This window comes from Lampris incognitus, chromosome 11 (genome assembly GCF_029633865.1).
Source record: "Lampris incognitus isolate fLamInc1 chromosome 11, fLamInc1.hap2, whole genome shotgun sequence".
Taxonomy (NCBI): domain Eukaryota; kingdom Metazoa; phylum Chordata; class Actinopteri; order Lampriformes; family Lampridae; genus Lampris; species Lampris incognitus.
In genome coordinates this window covers 10,163,924-10,189,692 of record NC_079221.1, presented here as the reverse complement: position 1 = coordinate 10,189,692, position 25,769 = coordinate 10,163,924, and the positions used below count along the sequence as shown (strand labels likewise).

General features: G+C 45.3%; 1 protein-coding gene across 1 annotated transcript; it reads left to right on the top strand.

The window, feature by feature from the left end:
* The first annotated feature begins 1,024 nt into the window (after window positions 1–1,024).
* On the top strand, window positions 1,025–24,472 carry cbsb (cystathionine beta-synthase b). Its single transcript, XM_056289140.1, has 15 exons — window positions 1,025–1,138; window positions 6,282–6,674; window positions 8,002–8,108; window positions 10,365–10,499; window positions 12,921–13,000; window positions 16,463–16,667; window positions 16,827–16,918; window positions 17,423–17,548; window positions 17,640–17,724; window positions 18,895–19,000; window positions 20,561–20,638; window positions 20,768–20,902; window positions 21,010–21,118; window positions 21,249–21,333; window positions 22,691–24,472. The coding sequence occupies exons 2-15, from the start codon at window positions 6,289–6,291 to the stop codon at window positions 22,846–22,848; spliced, it is 1,887 nt and encodes a 628-aa protein (XP_056145115.1). The 5' UTR covers window positions 1,025–1,138; window positions 6,282–6,288; the 3' UTR covers window positions 22,849–24,472.
* The last annotated feature ends 1,297 nt before the right edge of the window (window positions 24,473–25,769 follow it).

Here is a 25,769-nt window from a genome sequence, read left to right as displayed (position 1 = left end):
CCTTACATAACTTAAAAAGGAAGGCTTAGATGTAAAAAGGATCTTGCCTCCAGAGCTCTGGCCAGTTTGTCATTGTGATTCACTGCATGCGATGAGCACTAGTGACGGCTCCAACACTGCCTTATCCAGCCCCCTGTCCTGTCACAATGTCTTGTCCAAGTTTTTATCCAATATCAAAGTGGACAGACTTGCAGGTAAGTTTTTTTTTTTATTATTATTTGGTTACTAAATTCTTCCCATGTTCTCTGGATAAAATTGAATGAAACTAGAGGAAATGGGCCCCAGAGATTAACTATGTAGTCTTGGCCATTTCCTGTGCCCTGCTCGTTGCAGGCGCTCGCCAGGTCTTAACAGCGACTTCTTCTTCTTCTTGGCGAGCTCCGATCTGGAGTCGGCGCGTGCATTAATCACCGTAAGCGCGGCTGTTCTGGCCGATACGGACGTGGCGGCCGAGTGAAACCAGCGGCTGTGCCTCTCGGACCAGTTTGCCGAGGCTTCCGTTGGCCGCTTCGCGCCGGTCCAGCCAGACCGTAACGCTGAGGAAGAAAGAGCTTCTGGGGTCGCGAAAGTCATAATTTAGCAAGTCAAACACCGCGTATAGAGATCCCCAGTTCAGCCGCTCAAAACAGACATACCTCGTTTTCAAACTTCACAATAAATCCACGTTCTCCTCGGGGGGGAGGGGGGAGGTAGAGCTGTTAGAATGTTAGTTTATACCACTGGCCTGTAGTTTATTCACTCTTTCTGGTATGTGAGTGGTTTTCCTCACACACGCGTGTTTATTTGTAGGAACTGCGTGTTTTTCCCCTCTAATAATAACAAACGGACCCGACGGGCTTCTCACGCGTGTCAGCATTACGCGCTGGTGGCCGCGTGTTCGCGTACCCGGAGCGAGGCGGGGGGCGGGGGGCGGGGGCCCTGACGAACGAGCCAAACTGATTGGCGAATAGGGGGCACGCAAAACCGCCCCCGCCGCAGCCAATCGGGGCTTGAGCTTAAAGACGGGCTCCTCCAATCGGGTCGGGTGGATTTCCGGTCCTTTAAAGCGTGCTGCTTCCAGCTAACTGGTTTGTCTGCGCCGGACGCGAGGAGAGCTGCCCAGCCCGCTACAGCCGCCCTGATCTCCAGTCACCCAGAGGTGAGCGAGCTTCGTAATTAGGCTGAATTAGGGGGTCGCGGGGGGGAGCCCCTTCCCTCGCGCCGACGCCTGTCGTGTGAACGTTTTCCCAAGCACGCGTTCGTGCGCATCCTACGCTAGTCGTTAACGCAGACGCGGTTGTGATGGACTTTCAAAATAGTTTTTTTTTCTTGCAAGAGCCCGAACCAGATAAACGCAAGAGAATTTCACGGCGTTTTATTAATTTGAAGCTTTCATTAATGGTTTCTTTGAGGGGGGGTGGTTGGGGCACGCTGAAGCGCAAGGAGGAAACATCGCTCCGTTACGTCACAGCATCCTCAGAAAGCAAGGTGGCCCTGCAGCAGCAGCCTAACGTTAGTCTGCGCAGATATTGCATCAGCCTCCTCCAATTCAAGGCTAATTAAAATTCGTTCAGTTGTATTTCACGAGTTCAAGACGGCAAACTGGGTGGTGTTGCTGCACATTTTGAACGGAAACCCGCAAATTACAGGCTGCAGTTTTAATGTTTAATGTTATTTATTTTCCAAATGAGGCGACTTGTCACATAGACGTGCCATCGCGTTTGGTTTGTCATTTTAAAACAAAAAGATAATACACAAACCTTTTATACACTTCATGTATAGATATAACATATATTAAGCCGACACACCTTCCTCATCTCGTGAATAGATAGGACATAATACATCAATACGCCTTATATACATTTTTATTCTGCATTAACACTAAAACGCACTACCAGTTGTGTTTGGGCATTTTCCATCACATTTTAACAGTGCTGTTTTGTACAGAGGAGGATCTCAGGTTGTACATGTTGTAGCAAATGTTGACTTGAAATTGAGAGGAGAAAGCCACAGCCTGACTTTTCTCTGTGTTCCGAGAGTCTCACAAATTGTCTACTGATACATCAAAAAAAAAAGAAGAAGAAGAGAGATTTGAGTAAAGAATCATAAGTCATTATCAGGTGTGCGGCTTCAACGAACTTACATAAGAATGTCTTCTTCTGCTCGCTGCACTTTAGGATTAGCCCGGTTGAGGTAAAACGATTAAGCCGAGGCGAGAGACTATAGGATTTCACTATCCAACTCGTTGGGTGAGCTCCAGAATTAGTCCATTGGTGCATCTTTGCAATCTTGGGCACCGTGTTCCTGTTACTTTGGATGCTGAAGTGTCCGTTTGATTTGGTGTGGCTGTTCCATGCATATTTGATTTATTATTCATTGAGCTCCATACAGACTTTGTTTATATCTGATATGACAGTTCTGATGATTGCTCATTGACAGAGGTAAAAAATATGCCCCCCCCCCCCATTCAGAATGACTTGTCAGTGCATACGACTCAGTCACTGGGTCAGTTTACATTAAGATAATATAAGGCCACAATGGAAAATATAAATAAACTCATCAGACAAACTCTCCAGTCTCCTGCTATGTCAATTCTGTTACTGTCAGGGAGGGGGAGTCCTAATATTTCCCTACTATTTACACATGTCTAAAGAGGTTGGCAGAATTCTTAGCTTACCCAGTGGTAGTTTATGTAAAAATGCATTCAGGCTCTTGAGATTTAAGTAATTGTCTCGCCACAAGCCAGAGCAAAAATCCCAACTACTGAGTGCCTTGTGTCTCATCTTACCATACAGCTGTGTCTGTGTTGCCAGTCTTGGCCATTAAGCAAAAAACAGACCACCTCTGAGTGGGCATAAGTTTTGTTGAAAAACTATATTCTCTCCCTTTCGTGGGAAAGTGTGCCTCTTGTTCTTTGCAATAGAATATAAAAAAATTCTAACTTTTAGTACTTATGAACACCTTGGTCGTTAGTGGTGGCGATATGTTGCTTGTAGCCAGAATTGAGGGAAGAGATATCTTACCAAGCCTTGAGGTCTGTGGTATTAATGTCAACATATTATGTAAATGATGCATATAGTTAGAGTCTGCAGAGTGTCCTGTAGGAGTTTTTTTTATTTTTATTTCTTGGGTGGCTTGTATAACTGGTATCAAATGCCTGAAAGTGTTTACTTTCACTCCAAAGGCCATGTAGGGCTACGCTCCAAGTCATCTGTCAATGGGATGGCTCCCGTCCGTGCTACTTGACTTCCCCGAGGATCATCTTAGCTTCGTATTGCCTACTTTTTAAGAGTGAAATAACGATGTTTACAAATGGAGACCGGGGGTCTCATTTATAACCGTTGCACAAAACAGAGCCCGAAAGAGGGGTACGCCACTTCCCATGCAAAATTTGTGATCTATAAAAACAAACTTGACGGGAGAGTGTGTGCACCTCTATGTAAACACAGACAGTGAGGCGGCGAATTGAAGTCAGATTGTCTAATGATGCCTCCCACAAATTTAAGTCTGATTTTTTTTTTTTTGGCCGCACACCATTTTCAGCTTTTGTGTGCACATACACTTTTAGTAGGTATCCTACACACTGTTTTATAAACGAGATCCCAGGACTCTTAAGGCCATAGATGTACCACGCCGTCATCTTCACTGCTTTTTAATCCCACTTAGCCCTGTCCACTTGGTGAGGCTGATTTAAAAAAAACCCTGCATCAGTGACTTGTCAATGCTCAAAGAGCCGATATCCCCCACAAGGCTGAACTCTGCAGATTTACTCGGTCACCTTTGCTGCGGTACCGTATCACTTTCTGCACAGTGTGTTATGGCCAGTCTCATGCTGGCTGGCGTCGGGAACACACCTCCGTGTGCTGCCACGGCCCTGTCATTTGGGGTTCAAGTTGCACGCCCATAAAAACAGCTCAGTTGCTGCCGTGGAGCAGATCTATTCATAGCACATACAGTGAAAGGAAGTGTTTTTGGTGGATGGGTCTCGTTTGCTGTTACTGAGGCTTGGAATTTAGATACCGCCGTCGGCTACAGAGGGGGGGCTTTAGGCTAGTTATGGCAAATGTTGCTTCAGTCTGTTTTCATAGGGCCAGCGTTTCCAATCACAAATTTGGAGGGGACGTATTTGTGTTCGGGGGGTGTTTGCATGTAAGCCCGCCCAGATAATTCGAGACAGCTGCTCCATTCGATGCACGTGTTCCTGTAATGTTATGTAACAGTCATATCACCGCAGTTTGGCTAGTTTGCCGAGGAAAACTTGTTGACTGTACTGGTTTTTGTGTTATCTGGAGGCCAGATTAAGCAGAAATTGGTCTTGGACTTTTTGTACTTCAATAAAAGGAGCTGGTGTCACTTTTACCCTGTGAACACACCACGCTGTGTTATCAAAACTGGCATTCAAGAACACGCTCCTGTCTCGGGGTTAAATCCATTATTCCGCTCCGGAGGAGTTTCATGGATTCAACAGAATGACATGAAGTTTATTATCTTGCAGCCAGAGTGTCACGTTGTACATCTGCATGATATGGTTGAAAGTATCAGCGATGCTCGGACTGAGTCGACTCGGAGGAAAAATAACCTCTCGCCCTCAGCAAAGAAGTTTGGGATGCAGGAAAATGACAAACATCTTCCTCTTTCAGAGGATGACAGACCGACACAAGGTCACGCACAGATGACTCCGCACTTGCTAAACTATAGACTGAAAAATAGTGCATTAAATCACAAGACATTTTGCAGCTTATCCGAGGGGAGGGCGGGAAAAAAGACCCACTGTAATCTATAATGTGAGTTGTAGATTCAGGTTGGGGTCGACACTCAAGAAGAAGAATCTACAGTGTGATCAATTTATCTATCGGGTGCACTGCCCCACAAAACACAACGTGATTGAATCACTAGGCATGCCTTTATCCGTCTTTTCTCTAAAACTTACCTCGGCACATTATCTGAAGCCGGCAGCTTGGCAGAGATCTTGTTTTAATCTCGGGTGTGTCTCATTGTAGATAACATTAGATGGAAGCTGTGCTTCTTTATTTTTTTTGGGATTAATTCACGAGGCCTGTAAACCCAGCTTCACTGTCTGATGTTTTAGCCGCACAGCCGTCATGTTGTCCCGCTTTGCCAGTCACGCTTGGTCAGAGGAAGCAGGTCCGATGACACACGGCAAAGCAAACACCTTCGGTTCGGTAGACTGCTGTGTTGAATGAACAGAAGTATTTCCCGTTATCCGCCCGTTCCACAAATACATTGTTCAGTTAAAAGCAGCGACAAAGAAACTGCCCGGTTTTTGTTTCCTGCATGCTCTTCCAGGTGCCTTTTGAATGCTACATGGTTGTTTTGCTTGACACTTTGCAGCCAAAGGAAAGGCAACTCATACCAGACTCATTCATTTCCTATGAGATGCAGGAGACGGCGGGAGGCAATTTGACGTTATGGGTGAGGTGGCAACCTGTCATCAGTTGAAAAAAAATGCTGAACATCTGGGTAACCTGTGCAAATTATCACCTGATGACAAAACCTGGTCAAAATTAAGCGTTTCGCTTCTTACCGCCTATGCTGGAACAACAAACCAAATATTTGGTTTCCCACTTCCTCATTCTCCAAAATGTGAAGCTCGTCTTTACGGTGCATGGATTCATGGTTTCATATAACGCTCAGCTGGCTGTTTCGTACACCTCATTTAATACAACATGCAAAGAGGTGACAAACAGTGCACTGGTGAATTGCAGATGAACTGATTTAATTACGTGTTTGACTAAAATGTTGTGAGCTGCTTGGAGGAGGAAAAAAACACCCCGGGGGATTCGCCCACAAGCCGTCAACACCGACAACTTCAGCAATACGTCGCCTCACGTCTTGAGCACACCGGGAGAGTTTTATCCCAGTTTTCCAGATGACCATGGGGAAATAGTGCATCAGTCAATGAGGGCCAGTTTGTTGGGAATGAAAGTTTTTAGAGTATTCAGCACTGTCCGTTTTTCCAATCTTCATTGGATCAGTTTTGGGAAAATACTGGGAGAGTGTATTTGTTGGGTTCTCTGCATCAAGACACGTCCTGTTTGGATCAAGTTACAGAGACAACTCGAGCTATAACTTCTTATTTAATCCCACCCACTATGATAACATATTTGTCCTGATTAGTTTGAACATTTTCTGGAGAGACGGTTACTAAAGGTGCGTGTTTCTGCTGTAGTAACCTGCATCTCTCTTCAGTTTTGCCTCAGGGGGGCTGAGACATCTACATAAAAATGTTTCCTGGGGGTGTGTATATGTTTTGTCTGTAAACTTGTCCTGCCTCCTTGCAGGGGAGCCATGCCTTCTGTTCCCTCCAGCACAGACTTGGGACCTGTTCCAGCAGTCTGCCCCCACGCAGCCAAACTCGGGAGTTCACAGAGTCACCTCAACCGAGACGCCAAGGCCAACGGAGTGGCCATCCTAAACGGAGACGCCTTTTTTGGTCAGAAGTCAATCGGTGACACCCTCAAGAATGGTGACGCAAAAACCGCCAACGGCGGTCACAAGCCGCCCATGAACGGAGCGGCCGTGGTGAAGCCGGACAAAAGTGAGGCCGAGCTGGTGAACGACGACGTAATGACCAGCTCCAGTGAGAGAAACTGGATCCGTCCCGACTTGCCCAGCAAATGCACGTGGAGGCTGGGCATGCCTATTTCTGAGTCACCTCATAAGCACCAGGCACGGTACGTCACAGGTTCCCCAGTGCACCTATGCACACACACACACACACACACACACACATGCACTGACACTCACTCATTCCCCCTTATATAGGGTATACAGGGAATAGCTTGCTGCTTGTGTAGCAGACAAGACAGCAAGCAGAAAACAGCTGGTCCTACCATAAAAACACAAAAGTACAGTGTTGAGGGAACTCCACAATGAAATCGTCCATCGAGGTGTAGCTAGGACGATGTCACTGATACGAGACCGGTTTTACTGGCCCTATATACAACGAGAGCTAGAAGAGTATGTCACGAGAAGACGTGTTCAACACTGTACTTCTGTGTTTTTCCCGGCAGGACCAGCTGTTTTCTGCAGTTATCTGCTACACTTGCTTTCGAGAAATATTTCAACACGAAAGCACAATTAAAATGTTAACGAAGCTTAAAATGTAACTCAGTCCTGATGTAAGACGACTTCCTCTTCACCCAGCCTGTGGCGGGGTAGTGGGCGAGGCAGAACAGGGTTGCTTTGTCATCGTGATGTTTGAGTTTTCAGGAACGCTCTTCAAGAGACACTCGGCCAACCGCCACAGAGGGTTTCATCACTGCAAAGCTCTGAGGAATTGGGATAGATTTTTGGACTTGCCGTTCAAGTGACATTTATCCCATGAAGGTTTATGTGCAGCCGGGTGAAATTATTAAAACGGAAGGGAAAAAAGACCAGCTTAGGCTTAGTGTGGGACTAATATTGGGGAAGCCTTAGGAGATTGTAAATCAATATAAATTTAATGCGGAAGAATTACCCACATCTTTTCATTTCCAAATGAAAAGTAAGGATTTCGTGGGGATGTCTTTTGATCTTATTTCTGGGACAAATTAGAGGTATCGTGGGTGAAAGAAACTTTAAAAATATAAGCGATGGGGTCGACAATGGGGCGATAGCCTTGACTTATTTCATTCATTGCCGTCTCTTACGGTTTTCACACTGTTCATAACATTTCTGTACAGCTCCAGAGTGAAAGGTGACCAGTGTGGTTGCTCATCTTTTCCTACACTGAACAATTTACAGTTTTCCCCTGTTCACCAAATTCCTTGTTCTGATTCAAATTCTCACGTGTGAAGTCACAGCGGGGTTTTAGACGATAACTTGTTGATGTATTATTCATTCGAGGAGGTCAGAATGCATCGAAACGAACGGATACTGTGTTTGGAATGACGGTTCAGCTTTGGGAAACTGTGTTTATGTGCAATAACCCACATGTACAATATAGATTATTATGTACAATAAGATGTTGATTTCAATGGCCGTCCATCTCTTTAAAACGTCCGATCTGTCCTCTCACAGCGTCAAAGCTCCTTACATCCTCCCCAACATCCTCTCCAGGATCGGAGACACACCTTTGGTCCGTCTGAACAAGATCCCAAAAGTCTTCGGCCTCAAGTGCGAGCTTTGTAAGTACCTAGGGGTCTGTTTTTGTGTCTGTAAGTGTGAAGGATGGCGTGTTAGTTGATCTCAATAGATGCAATATTTCAAAAGTAAAACGTAAAAGGGGCTGTGAGCTCAGCAGTTGGTGTGCTTTTTATCCAAAATAAGAGACGAAATACCTTTTTGAGTCCATCTGACTGAGCTATTTATGAGTAAAATTGTCCTTTCAGTGTTCTGCTGTAACTATGAAATGACATTTTCCTCCACTGTGTGTACATTTGTTGGGCTAGAAAGATATTACAAGCATAGGTTTCTTTCAGGCCTGCGCCACACAGAGAGTGTAAGCCTGAGATAACTTATTTATGTGTGTGTGTGTGTTCTTGTGTGTGTGTGTGTGTGTGTGAGAGAGTCTCAGTTTGAGTTATTTACATGCGTGTGCAGAATCAGCTGGCTGCACCGCAGTTGTGTCACTGAGCTGCAGGTGTCATGTAACCCGGGAGCCTTGCTGTGATGTAAAGTGTATGGTGTGTGTGTGTGTGTGTGTGTGTGTGTGTGTGTGTGTGTGTGTGTGTGAAGGGTCAGGGTTACTAAGGGGTCAGTTTGTCTTTTCCTTAAGGGGGAAGGAAGGCGCTCTACTCCTCCTCCCTCCTGTAGTGAAGTGTCAGGGAGGTTGAGGAGGGGTCAGCGAGTCGAGAGGAGGCACAGGAAGAATGCTCCGGTGGGACTTGGCCCTTACCTCTGCCGGGGTTCGTGCTATTTCACCACCATACCATCTTTGGCTTTGGGCGCGAGGCACTGTCAGGCTACTTTTAGCCAATGGCGGGTGTGCAGACATGGGGGATGGCTGGCTTAGAAATGGAAGAAATACTAAAGTGAGACATTCAGGTGGATGTAAGATGTGTGGGAAAGCCAGTTTTGCTTTGTCTCTCCATCCTCCCGTCTTCACAATTATCAGTTACTTTCAGATAGATAGAGGAACATGAAGATGTCTCGTATCTTCCTCCTCGACCTGTTGTTCCTCCCTGTCCGAATGTAATGTCTAATGTTTTGTCTGAGGCAGGAGGGGCTCCATGGGGTTGGGTGGGGTAAACAAGAAAGGCCTGTGGCTGTTGTACTGTCGGTTGGCAAACTAAACGCCACCGTGGTCGAGATGGGGCCGGGGGGGGGGGGGGCTGATATCGGGTAACGGCAGGGTGGGCTGTGAACGCCTCACGAATTGTTTTTATTTACTAAATTTGAGTTTTAAACTCGGGGGGGGGGGGGGGCTGTTTTTTTAATTTAATTTTCATTTTACTTCATTCCCTCTGAAGTGTCTTGAAAAGCACTTCTTGAATAGCTTATTATTATTATTATCGGTGATGTTGGGATGAAAGCCCACTTACATCCGGCTCACCGTGGCAAATGGTGGAATGCGTTCATCCTTTTCTGATGTTGTCCATGATCGGGTACCCTGTGCTCTTTTAATGAGCTCGGGTTGGCGTCGGGAGGTGGTTCGTGCCAGCGGTGGCTCAGCGGTCGGTACAATATTTTCCAAGCTATTCGGTTTGTACTGGCAGCCGCGTTGGGTTCTTGGGTTCATTAGGGATGATCCGTGTCATGGCGATCAGTATAAGCCCCTTTCCAATGACTGCCTTTTTACACTCCCCTAATTGTTGAAAGTCAATCTCTAGTTTGTTCCCATGGCTTACCAAGACAAAGGTCCTTGTTTCAATACTTCCCTGGTTTTCACGTGAGTGGGATTACTCTTTGCTCTGTCTAGTTCGCAGCGGATTTGTAGCAGTTGAGAAACTGTGCCAGTTGGCTGCGGTGGAAGAAGTTTCTGTGCGTAGGTCTGACTTTCTATGCGAGCGTGATGGAGAGGGAGTAGATGAGAAATTCTGAACCTTTGGATGACCCCCCGCTCCCCCCCCCCACCTCCTCCCATATTTGTAAAATCCGCTCAAGTTAGCTTAGTGATTTCCCATGATGCCTTGAGGCTTTCTTCTTTTTTTTTTGTTCAACTTTTGACTGTACTGGCTGGTGTTACAAAGTCCAACAAAAAGATTTGGTTTGATGCGGGGATGTGAGAATTACTTTAACGAGGGTGTTTAGATTCGGCTAACTGGTTTTGTTTTCCCCACTGTTGCTAAAATTATTTTGTAGCAATGGATTTGTAAAAGAAGTTATGTAAAATTAAGTCAGTTGTTACTAGTGTTGCGGTCTTATCCAAACCTTCTTTATTAAACTCAAGTACATCATCATGATTCAGTCATCATTTCCTCTGTGCGTGTGTGTGTGTGTAGTGGCCAAGTGCGAGTACTTCAATGCAGGGGGCAGTGTGAAGGACAGAATTGCCCTGCGGATGGTGGAAGACGCTGAGAGAGATGGAATCCTCAAGCCAGGAGACACCATCATTGAACCCACCTCCGGCAACACAGGTACGGCGGAGCTGCATCCTGGACTCTGATTAGCCACTCATTCGGTACAGATGCCGGAAAAACATGGAAAAATTACAGAAACCTTAAGCAGCCAACGTGCTGTGTCGGCGGTAGGGCGATAATGTGGATAGAGAGAGTGTACCGTAGCTAAAAGGACAAAGGTTGGACCCCAGCAATGGCCTCATTAGGTAAAAGTTCAAATGCATTAGTTTGGCTTCTCACAGGAGCAGAAGAACAAGGTTGTGACCCCCCCCCTCCTCCACTTCAACACCATTTACATTAATTACCTGTTTTAGGACATATTTTAAGGGTATTACTGATGGGTCTGACTCCACACACAGACCTTTTTTTTTTCTTTTTTTTAAATACTCAAGTCAGATCCTTTGACGGATTCTGAAAGTTGTCTTGAGGTCTCCATCGATGACAAATGGTGATTGAATCTTCTGCTGTCAGGACGCCTGGACCTGAGACTGACCTACTGACAAGCTTAACTTATCCAGCATCAGTAATATTGTTTATATTATTCAATAAATCTATTCCAGACATTTTATTTACTAACTGCTACAGTCAACTACTATTAATTCACCTTTCCCCACTGCTTTCTATGCAAGATTTTCCAAAAATCCTCTTAACAGGTCTAAATATGTTGTAGGATGAAAACGTGATCTAATCATTTCTCATTTGGTTTGCTGACTCCTGTATTCAGGTCAAAGTAAGTACGATCCAAAGGGATTAGCTCCTTTGTGATCGGCAGAGGCCATCTGGGTCCTTATAAACATTAAGGCTTAACCACACCACCCCTACAGATGAGCCTGTACTCCCCCCCCCCTTTTCTCCCCCAGTTGTACTTGGCCAATTACCCTATTTTCCAAGCTGTCCTGGTCACTGCTCCCGAGGGCTGCAGACTACCACATGCCTCCTCCAATACGTGTGGAGTCGCCTGCCGCTTCTTTTCACCTGATAGTGAGGAGTTTCACCAGGGGGATGTAGCACATGGGAGGATCACGCTATTACCCCCAGTTCCCCCTTCCCCCTGAACAGGTGCCCCGACTGACCAGAGGAGGCATTAGTGCAGCGACCAGGACACACACCCACATGCGGCTTCCCACCTGCAGATACGGCCAATTGTGTTTGTAGGGATGCCCGACCAAGTCGGAGGTAACACAGGGATTCGAACCGGCAACCCCCATGTTGGTAGGCAACAGAATAGACCGCCACACCACCCGGATGGCCCTTCAATTTCTTGTTAATATTACATGGAACCAGGAAACGTCATTAACCGGAAACAAAGATTTCAGATTAGCGTTTCTGTTCCGGAATAATTAAAGATGATTACTCCGTGATCACAGAATACTGGTTTCTGATTGGCTGGAAGGTGTGCATTAAAGGATTTTAACACACTCGGTGGAGGCAGCCGCGCACCTCGGAGCGTGTTACCCCTTACGCACATGTTCCTTGTAAAACATCGTTCCGTTTTTTCCAGTTTTGGTTTTCGTTCCTCGAGCTGCTTTCGGGCCTTGCTCCAGACTGCGCTCCCTTATCCGACATCCTGAAAAATTTGTCTCAACTCAGTCTTTGACAAAATCCATTCTAGATTTAGAGAACCTGACAGTAAAGAGGCTGTGTCTTGAGCAGCAGATGGCGGCGAATCTTCCACTTGAATTTTTGTAAGACCTCAGTGCAGCCCTGCCAGCAGCCGTGCAAACCGGTCACATCGTGCGTGACTGACATTGAGTAGATCAGAGTAAAGTCAGTGAGTTCGACTTGCCAGACTTTTAATTTAGCTGAAACAGTAGCCTTGTATCGGCCCCGCTGAAAATCTACAACAAAGCTTCGATGCCGAAATTTACATGCCAACGAGTGTTTTGTTTTTGTTTCTTTCACTGGCTTATTTACTAGCTAATCCACAAATATCCAAGTCATTAACACTTTTGTAGTTATTATTTTACGTTAACTGTTGGGGAGGACTTGGATATTGAGGTGATACAGCACATAAGCATTTTACATCATCATCACAGCCAAACGAAGAAGAAGAAGGCAGGAAAAGGAAGTGTCTAACAGGAAAATATGACAGGGTGAGCTGGTAGGAGACCAACAGATATTACAACATCAGTAATAAGTAAACTCAGGTTCAACCAGGTGGGTAAGGTGCTGACACAACAGTACTGGTGACTCCGGTTGACTTTGAATTGATCTCAAGGATTTAGACCGGTCAAAACACAAATGTAGTTTACCAGTATCACCATAGGTGCCAGTCAGTTAAACTGGGATTGTCTTCTTGTGAAATGTCTCGCTAGCTGTCGGCCTCAGAAACTCAACATCACATGGGTTTACCGTCATTCAAACAGTGTTTTAAATGTCACGTAAAATTTCACAGCCGATCCATTTGTACCATGACCGCCTCTCTCTGGTTGATGGCAGGTATTGGTCTGGCCCTGGCAGCTGCGGTGAAAGGTTACCGCTGCATCATAGTCATGCCTGAGAAGATGAGCATGGAGAAGGTGAGACAACTATCTATAATTCACATTCTTGAGCTCCAAAGGGGGCATTTTTGTATTGATAAGAGCGAAGAATCCCCATTCCTTTCCAAAGAAGCGAGCAACAAAACTGTAAAAGTTAACGGTAATAGAAAGACAGTAAGACACGTGGCTGTTCGACATGAAGATGGAGATTGCACATGATTGATAATAGATTACTACTTAAAATCAGGTCAGTACTAGTCGATATTAAACATATCTTATCCGTGAATAAGGTTGTCTTCCTGCCAGCCAGTATCCTACTCGTACTGTACAGTCATTGTGAGTATGACTGAGATGAGTCAGTGGTTAACACTTTCGCCTCACAGATAAAATGAGTCGGGTGGCGTCTCGTCTTCGTGAAGGTGGATGCGGGTGTGTTCTCCCCATGTCAGTGTGGGTTCCCCTTCGGTTACTCTGGTTTCCACCCACAGTCCAAAAACGCAGAGATTGGTGGATTTAGCCGACAACGTGTCTGTGCCCTGCGATACATGGTCGCCAGATTTGGGAAATCTGGAAGTTTAGTTATTTGTAGTTTAAAAGACAAACAAGGTTTCCATGAAGCTGTTGACGGGTTGAGATGAAATGGGAAAGGACCGGTGGCCAGAGAGCAGTTGATAAGACCGGTTGCTCGCTCTGAGTGAATCATACTCTATAAGAAACGTGACGGGGGTGTCGGGACAGGAGGGAGACTCGATCCGTAACCCTGCGCTCACACCGGCAGCTGTGTGTTGCCGTGTTGTGTCGCTGTCGCATGCAGCCAGCTTGTGGGCCTCGTTAACGTAGTTTTGAGGGAGTGGGCTACAAATGTGTTGACGGGAGATGCATCAATTTTCTTAAAAGAAATTATATACTAATAGATATTATAAATATATACAATATAAATGTATAACTCACTGCAACACTCACCAAGGCAGCGAAGGCATTCGCAGTCGTGTTCAGACGTGTTGTGGCCTGCCGGATTTGTGTTTTTTGCCTTATAGAAACAACAGTGTTGATTGGAGTGAGGGATAAATAGACACACACACACACACACACACACACACAGTTCTTAGCGCAACAACTCACACTATCTCAGTAAAATATGCTGCCCCGTGGAAATCCATTATTGGGTTATAAGTCTGACTAGTCTGACAAGTTTTTCCTCCCGGTAGAAAGTAGCTCGGAAAAAACAACCACACATGCACACATGTTCATGCAGTGTTGATTCTGTAGCGTATTCTCTGCACCTTCGGATCCATCTCTCGTCTTTATTTTTAATCGAAAATCAGGTCACACCCTGATGCAAGTATTTCCAATCAAAACACTTCAGGTGATCCAACTTACGGTTGGAAAGGTTCACGTTCAACATATCATGACAGGAAAGCCAGCAACACCTTGCATTCAGCCTCATTTAACCGCTTCAAACCGTCCTGTTTAACAACGCTCGGTTCCGGCCTTCGCTGGACACGCCTTTGCACCTCCGAAGGATGCGGGCCCTGAATTGGGACGCGGCCAAGTTTCTCCTCCATGTCAGCTATGGGAACTAAAATACTTACTGTTGTTGTTGTTGTTGGCTTTTATTGGCGGTTGGCATCCAAAATGTTGCGTTACCGCCACCTGCTGAATGGTAATAACTTCACAGTACTGATTATTTGCATTGTGCACCCAAAGTGGTCGCATTCAGTACATTGTCCATTCGATCACGAGGCCCAGTCTGAGTTGATGCATATCCTTCCTGCAGTGGAACATCTAGATCTTCTCCAGATATGTCCACAACATTCACATATCTTCTGGCAGCGCCCAGCACCATCTTGATTCTTGCCGACTTCCCCTTTATTTCAGCAGCGCAATTTATGACCATGGCAGCGAATGCAAAAAAAAATCTTTTCTTGTCCATGCAGATATTCCGGTCAGCTCCACTCCTTTTCCGCTCGGGTTCTTTTTGCATTTCCACCATCTCTTCCTTTCTCTTCTTTCTCTTAGCAGCTTCGGCGTATGACAATCCCATTTCTACTCTCATCTTATTCACTCTTTTCCTTAAATCTTTTGGACACCCTGCTGATCCCCTATCATGATTTCCTGTGCAGAGTGCAGGCACTGGCATGCACTTTCTCAACTTTACAGTCTTCAGCATTGCAGTTGTCCTCCCCACATCTTCTGACCCCGCTACATACTGCTGCAACATGTCCATGCTCTTGACAACAAAACCCTCTGAGAGGAGCTCGCTCATGTGGCCTCACCATGTCACTTGCATAATCAAGGTACACTCTTTACGGCAACCCCACCTTCAAAAGTCAACACACAGAATTAGTTCCCTCCCCCCCTTCCTGGAATCTAGTCATTCTTCTTGCCTCACACACATCTACAACATCCCGAAATGACTCAGCCTCAACTGACAGCAGCACGCCACTTATCACTCCCTTCTTTGCATTTAATCTGAGCTGGCAGCGAGTCACAGAGACATATCCTATATACCGTGATCTTAAGGGCTCCGTCTCTCGCGACGCTTTGAGATAAATGATATCCATCCCACTTCTAGTTATCCTGATCCATCGTACACCTCCAAGTTTTTCCCCTATAAACTTTCAAACCTCATGTGGGTCATTCCATGCACCCGCACACGTGAAACGAAATAATCGTTGCCCACAGCAGTGCAACACAAAGACAAAAACACATATCCAAGCTACAAGAACACATGTCTCCAAACTACAAAAAAACCCCTACAAAAACACATATATGTCCAACATACCCAGAAATAATTTTCACTGTCTAAGAGAGTGAACGCCAGGACGACTGTTGGAACTCCCGGTCTGCATGGGCTAGCAGTTAGCTTAGCCTGCCCCGCTTCCGCGTCCTGTCGGACCGCCCTCGGTTGTTTCCTCTTCGGGCGCAGCTCCGGGCAGGGCCGTGGATTTGATGTATTCTTCTTCCTTTTCTCATTTACAAACTCTCTCGTGTCCTCATTTTCATTTCCAGTTTCCCTCCCTGACTTTGATGCCATTTTCAACTAAAATGCTAACCTAGGAATCAAAGTTAAAGAAAATGTTTCACAACAAAAGAATACAAGAGGAACACATCTGCCCTCTGATTGGCTGTCGCTCGACTCTGTTGCTGCTCATTTGCATAAAATTGAATATTGCTAAACTTATGACTTCCAGCCGCTCTGTCGCTGCCGGTGTGAGCGCAGACATGGTTTCCTCCGGGAGAGCCATGACAAGGACTCGATGTAAAGAAATCCCAACTTTTATGGACAGGTCCCTGTCATAAGGTGAAACCCAGACATTTAGATCTTTCAATTATTTAAATGAAAAGGGCCAAAAATATTTTATGGTTTTAGGGAAGGCTGTGATATGGTGACTAGAAGAGAGGCTAACTGATCTGTGATCATGAAAAGCACCCTTTACCCTTTGCAATATTGTCGTCTTAAATAAGGTTGACGTTTGTTCCCCTCTTTCATGCTCCCAGGTGGATGTGCTGAGAGCTCTGGGGGCGGAGATTGTTCGCACCCCTACCGCCGCACGCTTCGATTCGCCAGAATCCCACGTTGGCGTGGCGTGGCGTCTGAAGAACGAGATCCCCGACTCGCACATCCTGGACCAGTACCGCAATCCCAGCAACCCTTTGGCTCACTACGACACGACGGCCGAGGAGATCCTGGAGCAGTGTGACGGTAAGACCTCCGTCTGAATCCTCTGAAGGGCTGATCGCCGACAAGACATGTTTGTGTTATATAATATATTCTCAATACAAATGTGCACCAAATAGTGTGTTTTTCCCCCACTCAAATTAGAAAAGCAGATATGACTTTTTTTTTTTTTAAATTTCTCAGGTAAATTGGACATGTTGGTTGCTGGAGCCGGCACAGGCGGCACTATCTCTGGCATCGCCCGCAAGCTGAAGGAAAAATGCCCCAACGTTAAAGTAAGGAGCAGAACCAGTTTTGAACCATCCAGTATGACCATTGTAATCTTCAAAGATACACATCTTGGTATGTGCAGGGTTGGGGAGTTTAAATTAAGACATGAGAGACAGGAGAAAAAAAAAAGAAAAGTGCAGTTCAGGTTTTTTTTTTTAATAGCCAAAACCAGTTAAATTTTACCATTTTATTAAGTTGGTCAAATGTTGTCATTGTTAAATATGTCTTGAAATGGCCAAAAAGTGAACTGTTGGGAACACCGTTCGAATTCAGGTTAGTTGAACTACAGCAATATCACCTCAAAACGTAGTTCAACTAGTTTTGAGTGGCGTGTTTTTGAAATTGCTACAGCTACCTTATCGCTTCTGATGATATCGATATCTCCAAGTTTTTATTAAGTAATCCAGCGACGGTTATGTTCCTGCAATCCTGCCGACGCCAGCGTTGTTTTCACTTTTGATCGACGCCGTCTCCACCATGTCATCAGCGTTTTTCCCTGTTGGGTTTAGATTGTGGGCGTTGACCCAGAGGGCTCCATCCTTGCCGAACCCGCGGTGCTGAACATCACCACCAAGACCCAGTACGAAGTGGAGGGCATCGGCTACGATTTCCTCCCCACCGTGCTGGACAGATCTGTAAGACTGCAGTGCACGAACTGTTGTGCATTTTGAGCTTGGATTACATAACTTCATGCGACTGTTAACCACTTTGACTTCTTGCCATCAGCTGATTGACGAGTGGTACAAGTCCAACGACGAGGAGTCCTTTGACATGTCACGCCGGCTCATCAGAGACGAGGGGCTTTTGTGCGGTACGTTTTTGTCACGTTACCGATCCAGACTGCCAAATCGTTGCCTTATAGCAGGGGCGTCAAACTCCAGGCCTCGAGGGCCGCAGTGTCTGCAGGTATTTGTTGCAACCATGCACTACCCCACCTGATTAAACTAGTTCCTTTCCCTCCTTGACCCAGGAGGTGAGCTAATTAGTTAAATCAGGTGGTGTAGTGCACGGTTGCAACAAATACCTGCAGACACTGCGGCCCTCGAGGCCTGGAGTTTGACACCCCTGCCTTAAAGGATCGTAAGCAGGGGGCGTCTGGGTAGCCTGGCGGTCTATTCCGTTGCCTACCAACACGGGGATCGCCAGTTCGAATCCCCGTGTTACTACCTCCGGCTTGGTCGGGCGTCCCTCCAGGCACAATTGGCTATGTCTGCGGGTGGGAAGCGAATGTGGGTATGTGTCCTGGTCGCTGCACTAGCGCCTCCTCTGGTCAGTCGGGGCACCAATTCAGGGGGGAGGGGGAACTGGGGGGAATAGCGTGATCCTCCCACGCACTATGTCCCCCCGGCGAAACTCCTCACTGTCAGGTGAAAAGAAGGCGGCTGGCAACGCTGCATATATTGGAGGAGGCATGTGGTAGTCTGCAGCCGGAGCAGTGACCGGGACAGCTTGGAAAATAGGGTAGTTGGCCAAGTACAATTGGAGAGAAAAAGGGGGGGAAATCCCCCCCCCGCCCCCAAAAAAGGATTGTAAGCAGTTGGACCGTTACACTCTGAGGGCTTTAAATTTCATACAGTGAGAAACGGGTAGATACAGTAAATAACAATGGATGATACCCTCGATCTGGATGAGGGAAAAAGTAGAAAAGGATTTGGGAGGAGAATTAAGGTTTAAACATAACTCACCAGATATTATGTCAATAAGGGAAAACACGAGAACAAATGAAATCAGTGGTTGCACTCTCAATACAGCTGTCTTCTCACATACAGAATGGAAAAAGGTACAATTTGATATTGAAAATAATACATCATCATCATCATCCTTTGACCACAGTATCAACATAAATCACAAAATAAATAAAACAAAATTAGGTTTTGTAATCAGATGTGTTTATTTGGGAATTTTGAGACGTGGAAACATTTGAAAACTGTTTGTAAATGTGTTGCTTGTCCTGATTGTTGTTTAATGTGTATTTGTGCAGGCGGCAGCTCGGGCACAGCCGTGGCGGCAGCAGTGAAGGTGGCCCAGGGGCTGAAGGAGGGCCAGCGCTGCGTGGTCATCATGCCCGACTCCCTCCGCAACTACATGTAAGCTCGGACGGAGAAGTTTTATTCGAGCGTCTTTAAATACTCGACAGGCGATTTGGCCAAACGCCGTAGAGTCGCGTCGCAGTCTGTTTTACTTGAAGCGGAGGTTGTAGTGCTTTTTGCCCCGTGGCTAGAGCGTGATGTCAGACAGGGACGGCGAGCGTATCTGCTTTGGATGACGACACACGGCCTCTGAAGGTGACAGCCCAAATGACCTCCCTACACGTTTTGTTGAAGTTGTCCCCTACATGAAATAGGCACAGGTCTATTACCATATTGCGACGTATATAACTGGGCTGCGTCAACATGGCGGTTACTCGCTGACAACCTACGCTGGACAGAAGTGCCACCTCATCGCTCCTTTCAAACTGAGCTTGCAGCCTGGCAGCATCTCTGAACATCTCACAGCAGAGAAGAAGCTGGTGATCGAAAGCCAGTGACTGCTCGCTGAGAATGTACTGGAAGGGGTCAAGGGAAGGTGAAGGTTTGGCGTTAGTTATATCAGGGGTTAAGGTAAACATTTGCCCGTTAAGGAAATTTCACAAGTATGAAATGAGGAGGGACGAGGTGCCGCCGCCTCGGTCTTATCTTGGTTGGTGAACCGGTGACTACTTTAGTAATGATAATAAAAATATAATAAAATTTTTATATACAGGCGCCTTTCATAACACTCAAGGTCGTCTTACATCTAATACAATAAAACAAAGCAGTAAAAAAAATATTAGCGCAATCAACAATAAAACGCACAATAAGCAAAAGAGCATACATCAGCAGGAGTTTTAAAAAAGGTGAATCTGATGCTGTTAAAGTGAGTATGCTAGTTTAAAAAGTCGGGTTTTAAGAGCAGTTTTGAATTCTGTAATGGAGTCCAGTGAGCGGATGTGATGGGGGAACGGCGTTCCAGAGTTTGGGTGCGGCATAGGAGAAAGCCCCGGCACCCATTGTGCTGAGGCTGGTGGCTGGTAGTGCCAACAGTAAGTAAGTCTGAAGGAGATAAGCAGGGGATAGATTATGAAGTGCTCTGAATGGTAATAAAATTTCGTAATTAATCGGCTGTGACTCAAGAAGCTGGTGTAATTGAATCGGCAGGGGAGAGACCTGGTCAGTGGACTTTGAATGTGTAATTATCCATTCTGCAGAATTCTGGATGAGTTGAAGTCGATTGAATAAGTTTGTTGGGGATGCCTGCCAAGATCGCATTGGGGTAGTCCATACGTGATGTGACCAAAGCATTGACTAAGACTTCCGTGGAGTGGAGTGTTAAAGCAGGACGTAGTCTGGCGATGTTTCGCAGATGGAAAAAGGCAATCCGGAAGACATTGTTTATATGACTGGAAAAGGAAAGGGTACTGTCTAGGATAACACCAAGGCTGAGCAGAGACAGATATGGTGGCTCCAGCAATGAGGAGTAAGCAAATATTAGTTTTTGAAAGTGTAGATTTAGTGCCAATGAGGAGTAGGTCAGTTTTACTGCTGTTGAATTTCATATAGTGACATATACAAGACCTGAAACCCTGGGTCTAATCCTCTTGAACTCTGTCATGGTCTGCTTTTATCCAGGTCCAAGTTTCTGAGTGACAAGTGGATGTGTGAGAAGGGTTTCATCAGCCCAGAGGACCTGATGGTCTCCAAACCCTGGTAAGAAGCATCAATCCCATCTTTCCTCTGTGGGGAAACATAGCCAACAAACCAAGCCGGCCAATCAATGAGTTTTAAAACACCCATTTCTCTGTCTCTCTGTTCTTGACTCCTCCCCTTTACCAATAGGTGGTGGAATCTCACCCTCCAGGGCCTGAATCTGTGCGCCCCCCTGACTGTCCTGCCCTCAGTAACCTGCCAGAAGACCATCAAGATCCTGAAGGAGAAGGCGTTCGACCAGGCCCCGGTCGTGGACGAGTCCGGGTACTTCTGCTCAACTTTTTGCTTATTCAGCTGTTCTCAGTTCTCCTCATCCGTAAATACAAGATGATGATGGAAATTTTGTTTTCTGTGAATGTGTTTGTGTCCAGCGTGATTCTCGGAATGGTGACCCTGGGAAACATGCTATCCTCCGTGCTCGCCGGAAAGGTCAAACCCTCAGACCCCGTCAGCAAAGTGCTCTACAAACAGTTCCAACAGGTTGGTCCATTGTAGGCACTTAAGAACAAGTAGAAGAATTCACATGATCATATCGATGATCTACTTGCACATATACGCATACATACTTTCGGCCCTGTGACCTCACCCCGATGTCCTCTGGTTCTTCCAGGTGCATCTGACGGACAACTTGGGAAAGCTGTCCCGTATCCTTGAGACGGACCACTTTGCCCTGGTGGTGCATGAGCAGATCCAATGTAAGCTTTATGACTTTCCCCTTGACACTCCGTTGTTCTTTTCTGTATAATTTCAAAATGGTTGTTTCACCGCTCACCTCCCATTAAGGCTGGTATACATTCGGTTTTATTGTTAATCGTCTTTCAACAGTACGATATCGGGATGAAATTCAGATATTGTCATTTGGTGAAGCGCAATTTTGTTGTCTAAACTGATGACACAAAGTCTTTTTCCAAAAATGTCTCACAAAATTAGGCTTTAAATATTTGAGGGAGTGGTGTATGAAAACTAGTTTTAGTTTGATATTATACATTACCCAACAGTTCAATGTGGTGACTACAGGTGGAATCTTAGATATGTTTTATTTTTGCATTTGTGAGCATATATATGGTATAAAATTATGTGATTATCATGAACATAGTATTTCCCATGTTGCCCAGCACTACCTCCCATTCTTTACTCTTGTTGGTCTTCTCTAAAGTCTCCCTTTTGACCTCCCCTCTCACTGTCCGAGTCATCATGAATAAAGAGCCCATTTCTCAGAAGCCGTTGTTGTGGCTGCCCTCGCTTGACAAAAAAGTACGAGTCATCTGTCAACCCCCCACCCCCCATCATTACCGTACGTTTCTGTTAGCGAACATGTTACTCATGTTTTCCGGTACGGCTTGGATGATGACTGGCAAAGCCGGTGTTGCATCAGCTCGGCTTTTATTGGCTGCTTATCATGAGGAGGAGATAAGCTTGGACAAATTTGCACATGTTGAGTCTGAGGGGGGAAAAAAACCCAAATGTAATTTTGTTTGTACACAGCCTTGAGAAGACGGCATGTAATCACCTGGTCAGCTAAACAAATAAGAGTGGGCTTGTATTCACACCGGTTCACGTAGTCGCAGCAAAGTTCACCAGTACAGACCGGCGTTCCCATTTATAAATAAGCTTTCTGAATTTTCTCTCCTTTATCAAAAGTTTTCATTTCAGTTTATTGGAAAAGGGGGGGGGAAAGCCTACTTCTTTTTCATAAATGTGCATATTTTAGACATTTTGTTCAAATAAAGCTTTGATAAAAAGTGTAGGACATTTCATTTCGCATAACTTCTAAGTTTCGTATTCAGTCGGGTCACTTTCCAGCAGTTAGTCTACCGAGACGCCCCAGTGCCTGCTACTATTTCCTCTTTGTCAGTATGCCAAACTCTATTTTATTCTCGTCTATATAATATCACTTCCTCGGAGTTAATTTCAGACGTCTGATGAAACCTCGAGGCGAGTCAGGGAAATCATCTCCTCGGCGTCGGGTTTTCTTCGTCCGTGCTCCTCATCTCTTCTTACCAAGCCATGTTTTGCTCACATTCTGATAAAACGATTTCTGTGTCTCTCCAGATATGGCGGACGGGAAGGCCTGCCCGCGGCAGATGGTATTCGGCGTGGTGACAGCCATCGACCTCCTCAACTACATCACCACGCGGGAGCGGCGGGAGCGCTCGCTGTCCGAGTGCTCGCTGTCCGAGTGCTCGCTGTCGGACGATGTGTCTCTGTGAATGTGACTTCACGTACCGACACGTGGCCTGAGAGGGGCAACAGTGAGGATGTGAGCCTTGGAGAGATGGTGCATCATAGTCTGAAATTGATCTGAGATAGGATACATCAGTTAGATGGTGATTCCCCCCCTTCCGCCACACACACACACACACACACACACACACACACACACACACACACACGCACGCTACTTCTGTTCTCTTCCCATCTGTGAGGGTGGGTTGGGTTTTTTTTTGCGCATTACAACATTTGGCTGATGCTTAGTTCATTCAAATAAGCCGTGTGTTTTTTTCCTTGAGGTTAAACTTAAGTGTTGAGATCATATTCAAAGACTCCATCTGTCTCGCCTTGATAATTGCATCTCGAATGTATCTTGGTTTGCATGAGCACAACATATTTCTAACATTAATCAGTAAGAATGCCTTTAACATGACATGCTAATGAAGTTTCTTCTCACCTTGTAGCTGCTGGTTCTCATGTAGCCGAGTTTCCCGTTGAAATTAAAGGTGCTTTGTAGAGTTTAAGGAAAAGGAACGTTTTTCTCATCTGGTTTGGCAATGCAGGTCCGCGTGTTAACATTGCCACCAAGTGGTTGAGGACGCCCTATACAGGAAAACCAGTTTATTTACACGCAGGCAAAAAGTGATGCAAGACTGGTAGGCGATTACAGGGGGGTTTGATGATGAAAGTTTTTCACACTTAACATGGAAGGCCACAGTTTTGGCACATTTGACAAAAGAAGGAAAAACCAAAAAACAACAATAAACCAAAGTGTAACCCATACAAAGAGGGCGGTTGATTTACGTTGGTATTTCGTGTACCGAGAGCAGAAGTGGATTCTAGTTTGAGGCATTGCTTCGGCTCAGCCGGAGCGGATCATTTGTATAGAGGCCTGTCTTTAACTGGGGATGGTTGGAGGTTGGGCTTGTTGTATTTATGAGTTTTTGATAATGAGTTTGTTTTGCTGTTCTTTGTACTACTTTGTCATTACTGTAAAGGCCGTGGGACTCGGAAGAGAGTCGCGGGGGGGGGGGGGGGGATGTCCAGTGACTGATGGATACGACGAGGAAGGAGAAGGACATGGCTTGATGATTAATGTTGACTTTGTGCGTCTGTTCTTTCCATCTTTGGGTCCAATTTGCAGCTATAAACTTTTTTTTTTTCCTCCATCGCGATTGTTGTGGTTGAATTGTATTTTTTTTGCTTGGTTATGATTCAAATTTGCTCACCAGAAAACGCTTTTCATAATTGCATCTCTCCGTGTGTGTTTTGAGGAAACCGATTCAGAGAAGGATGTAGAGATTTGTTCACTTCCGCTTTGGGGTTGTATAAATTGGTTAATGAGGGGGATCGTGACTCGGACACGTTTCCTCAAGACACTGAAAGTAAGCATCCGTGTATTTTGCACTAGCTTGAGCTCATGTTAGGATGCGACGTTCACGCCATAGGTTGTCAGAGTATCAGAAACCGGATCAGTTACACCATTTAAAGTGCTGAAGAAAATCAAACCAATCAAGCTCTCACCATAAGAGATCATCCATCTGTAATTATGTGACGCTCTGATTGCGCTTCTTGATGTAATGTACATATTAAAATGCTACGTATTAAAATGACCAAAACACACACGATGTCCATTTGTGTCTTTTTTGTTGCTTTGTTCTCAGTTGTTTTGTAATGGAGTGCAAGATAATTAAACCGTGATCAGTTATGACAGACGTAAAACCAAAATCTCCTTCGGCTGAGTAATTGTTTCTGGGAACAAAGCTCGTCGTGTAGAGCGGATCGTGTCTTTTCCACTGCAACGTCTTCTGCAGGCACCCGTGTCGACCACACGGTGGCGGTGTGTACACGCGTGGCTCCCGCTTGCCCGTACAGACTAATGGGGCTCTGCTGCCCTCTAGCCAGGAATGCCAATTCGTGTTTCAGCAATCGTTGAATGACTTAATTTACATTTCTATTCCTTATCATAATATTTTACTCAGCATTCTCTGCTCTTTGAAGATTTAACAGTAAATATAAAATGCAGAACTGTTTTGACAATTTCTTGTTCAATTATTATTATTATTATTATTATTACTTGATATCCAACTGCGTCACATCACATCTGTCAGTCCAAAACGTCGTTCAGATTGCCAGAATTTCCACCAACAATCGAGAAGTTTCTACGCCCACTCATCTAATAAACTAAGTGACAGTCAATAACATACACTTTAGGAATATTAAGTGAGAACATTCTGAGTATATTGTCCCTACTTGGTTTACATGTAGCTCTGTTTTTACAGGCTTATGATGCTGCACAACAGTAGTCATAATCAGGTTTGGGAGTATTCAATACACATTTTCCAGAGAAGCATCCTGGAGATTGTTATTTGTTTGTTTTTCCGAGACCTGTGGTGATTCTGGTGACTGTACCAGTGTTTGACCACTAATCCCTCTGGAGCCATTAGAGACGAAACAGTCACCAGTACCAGTCTGCACCGTCCCCATTGACAAACAAACTAACATAGTTTGGCTTTGGATGTTGTAGTATCAGATAGTAGAACTATTCTAAAATTTTGTCTTTAAGTGTCAAAAGTGCTGTCCACCACATCATTTCCCCCCAAAGTCTTACCTGATGATAATAATACCATTATTATTATTATTATCAGTGAGCAACTACAAAGGTGTTCTTGATGTGGATACTGTCTTAAATATACGCCAGTGACATAAAGAGTCAAAAAGTTTGCAAATCTTCCGGATTGTAACTTTAAGGTACCAGAGTTGTTTTTCTTTAACTCTTCGGTGGTGCCTGCAGAAAACATTGAATGGTGACACTCAAATTGTTCTTAAATCTGGCGTTAATTCTTTCCGATAAAATTTTGGATATCGAGAGACATAATTTCGTGAATTCATGCCAATGACTCTCGGACATAAGAAACCT

Excerpts from the sequence above, each read along its gene's own strand:
- cbsb (XM_056289140.1), top strand. The coding sequence starts at position 6,289 with ATGCCTTCTGTTCCCTCCAGCACAGACTTGGGACCTGTTCCAGCAGTC. Across the intron at positions 17,549-17,639 it reads CCACCGTGCTGGACAGATCT|CTGATTGACGAGTGGTACAA; the intron begins GTAAGACTGCAG and ends TCTTGCCATCAG. Across the intron at positions 21,334-22,690 it reads GGTGCATGAGCAGATCCAAT|ATATGGCGGACGGGAAGGCC; the intron begins GTAAGCTTTATG and ends GTGTCTCTCCAG.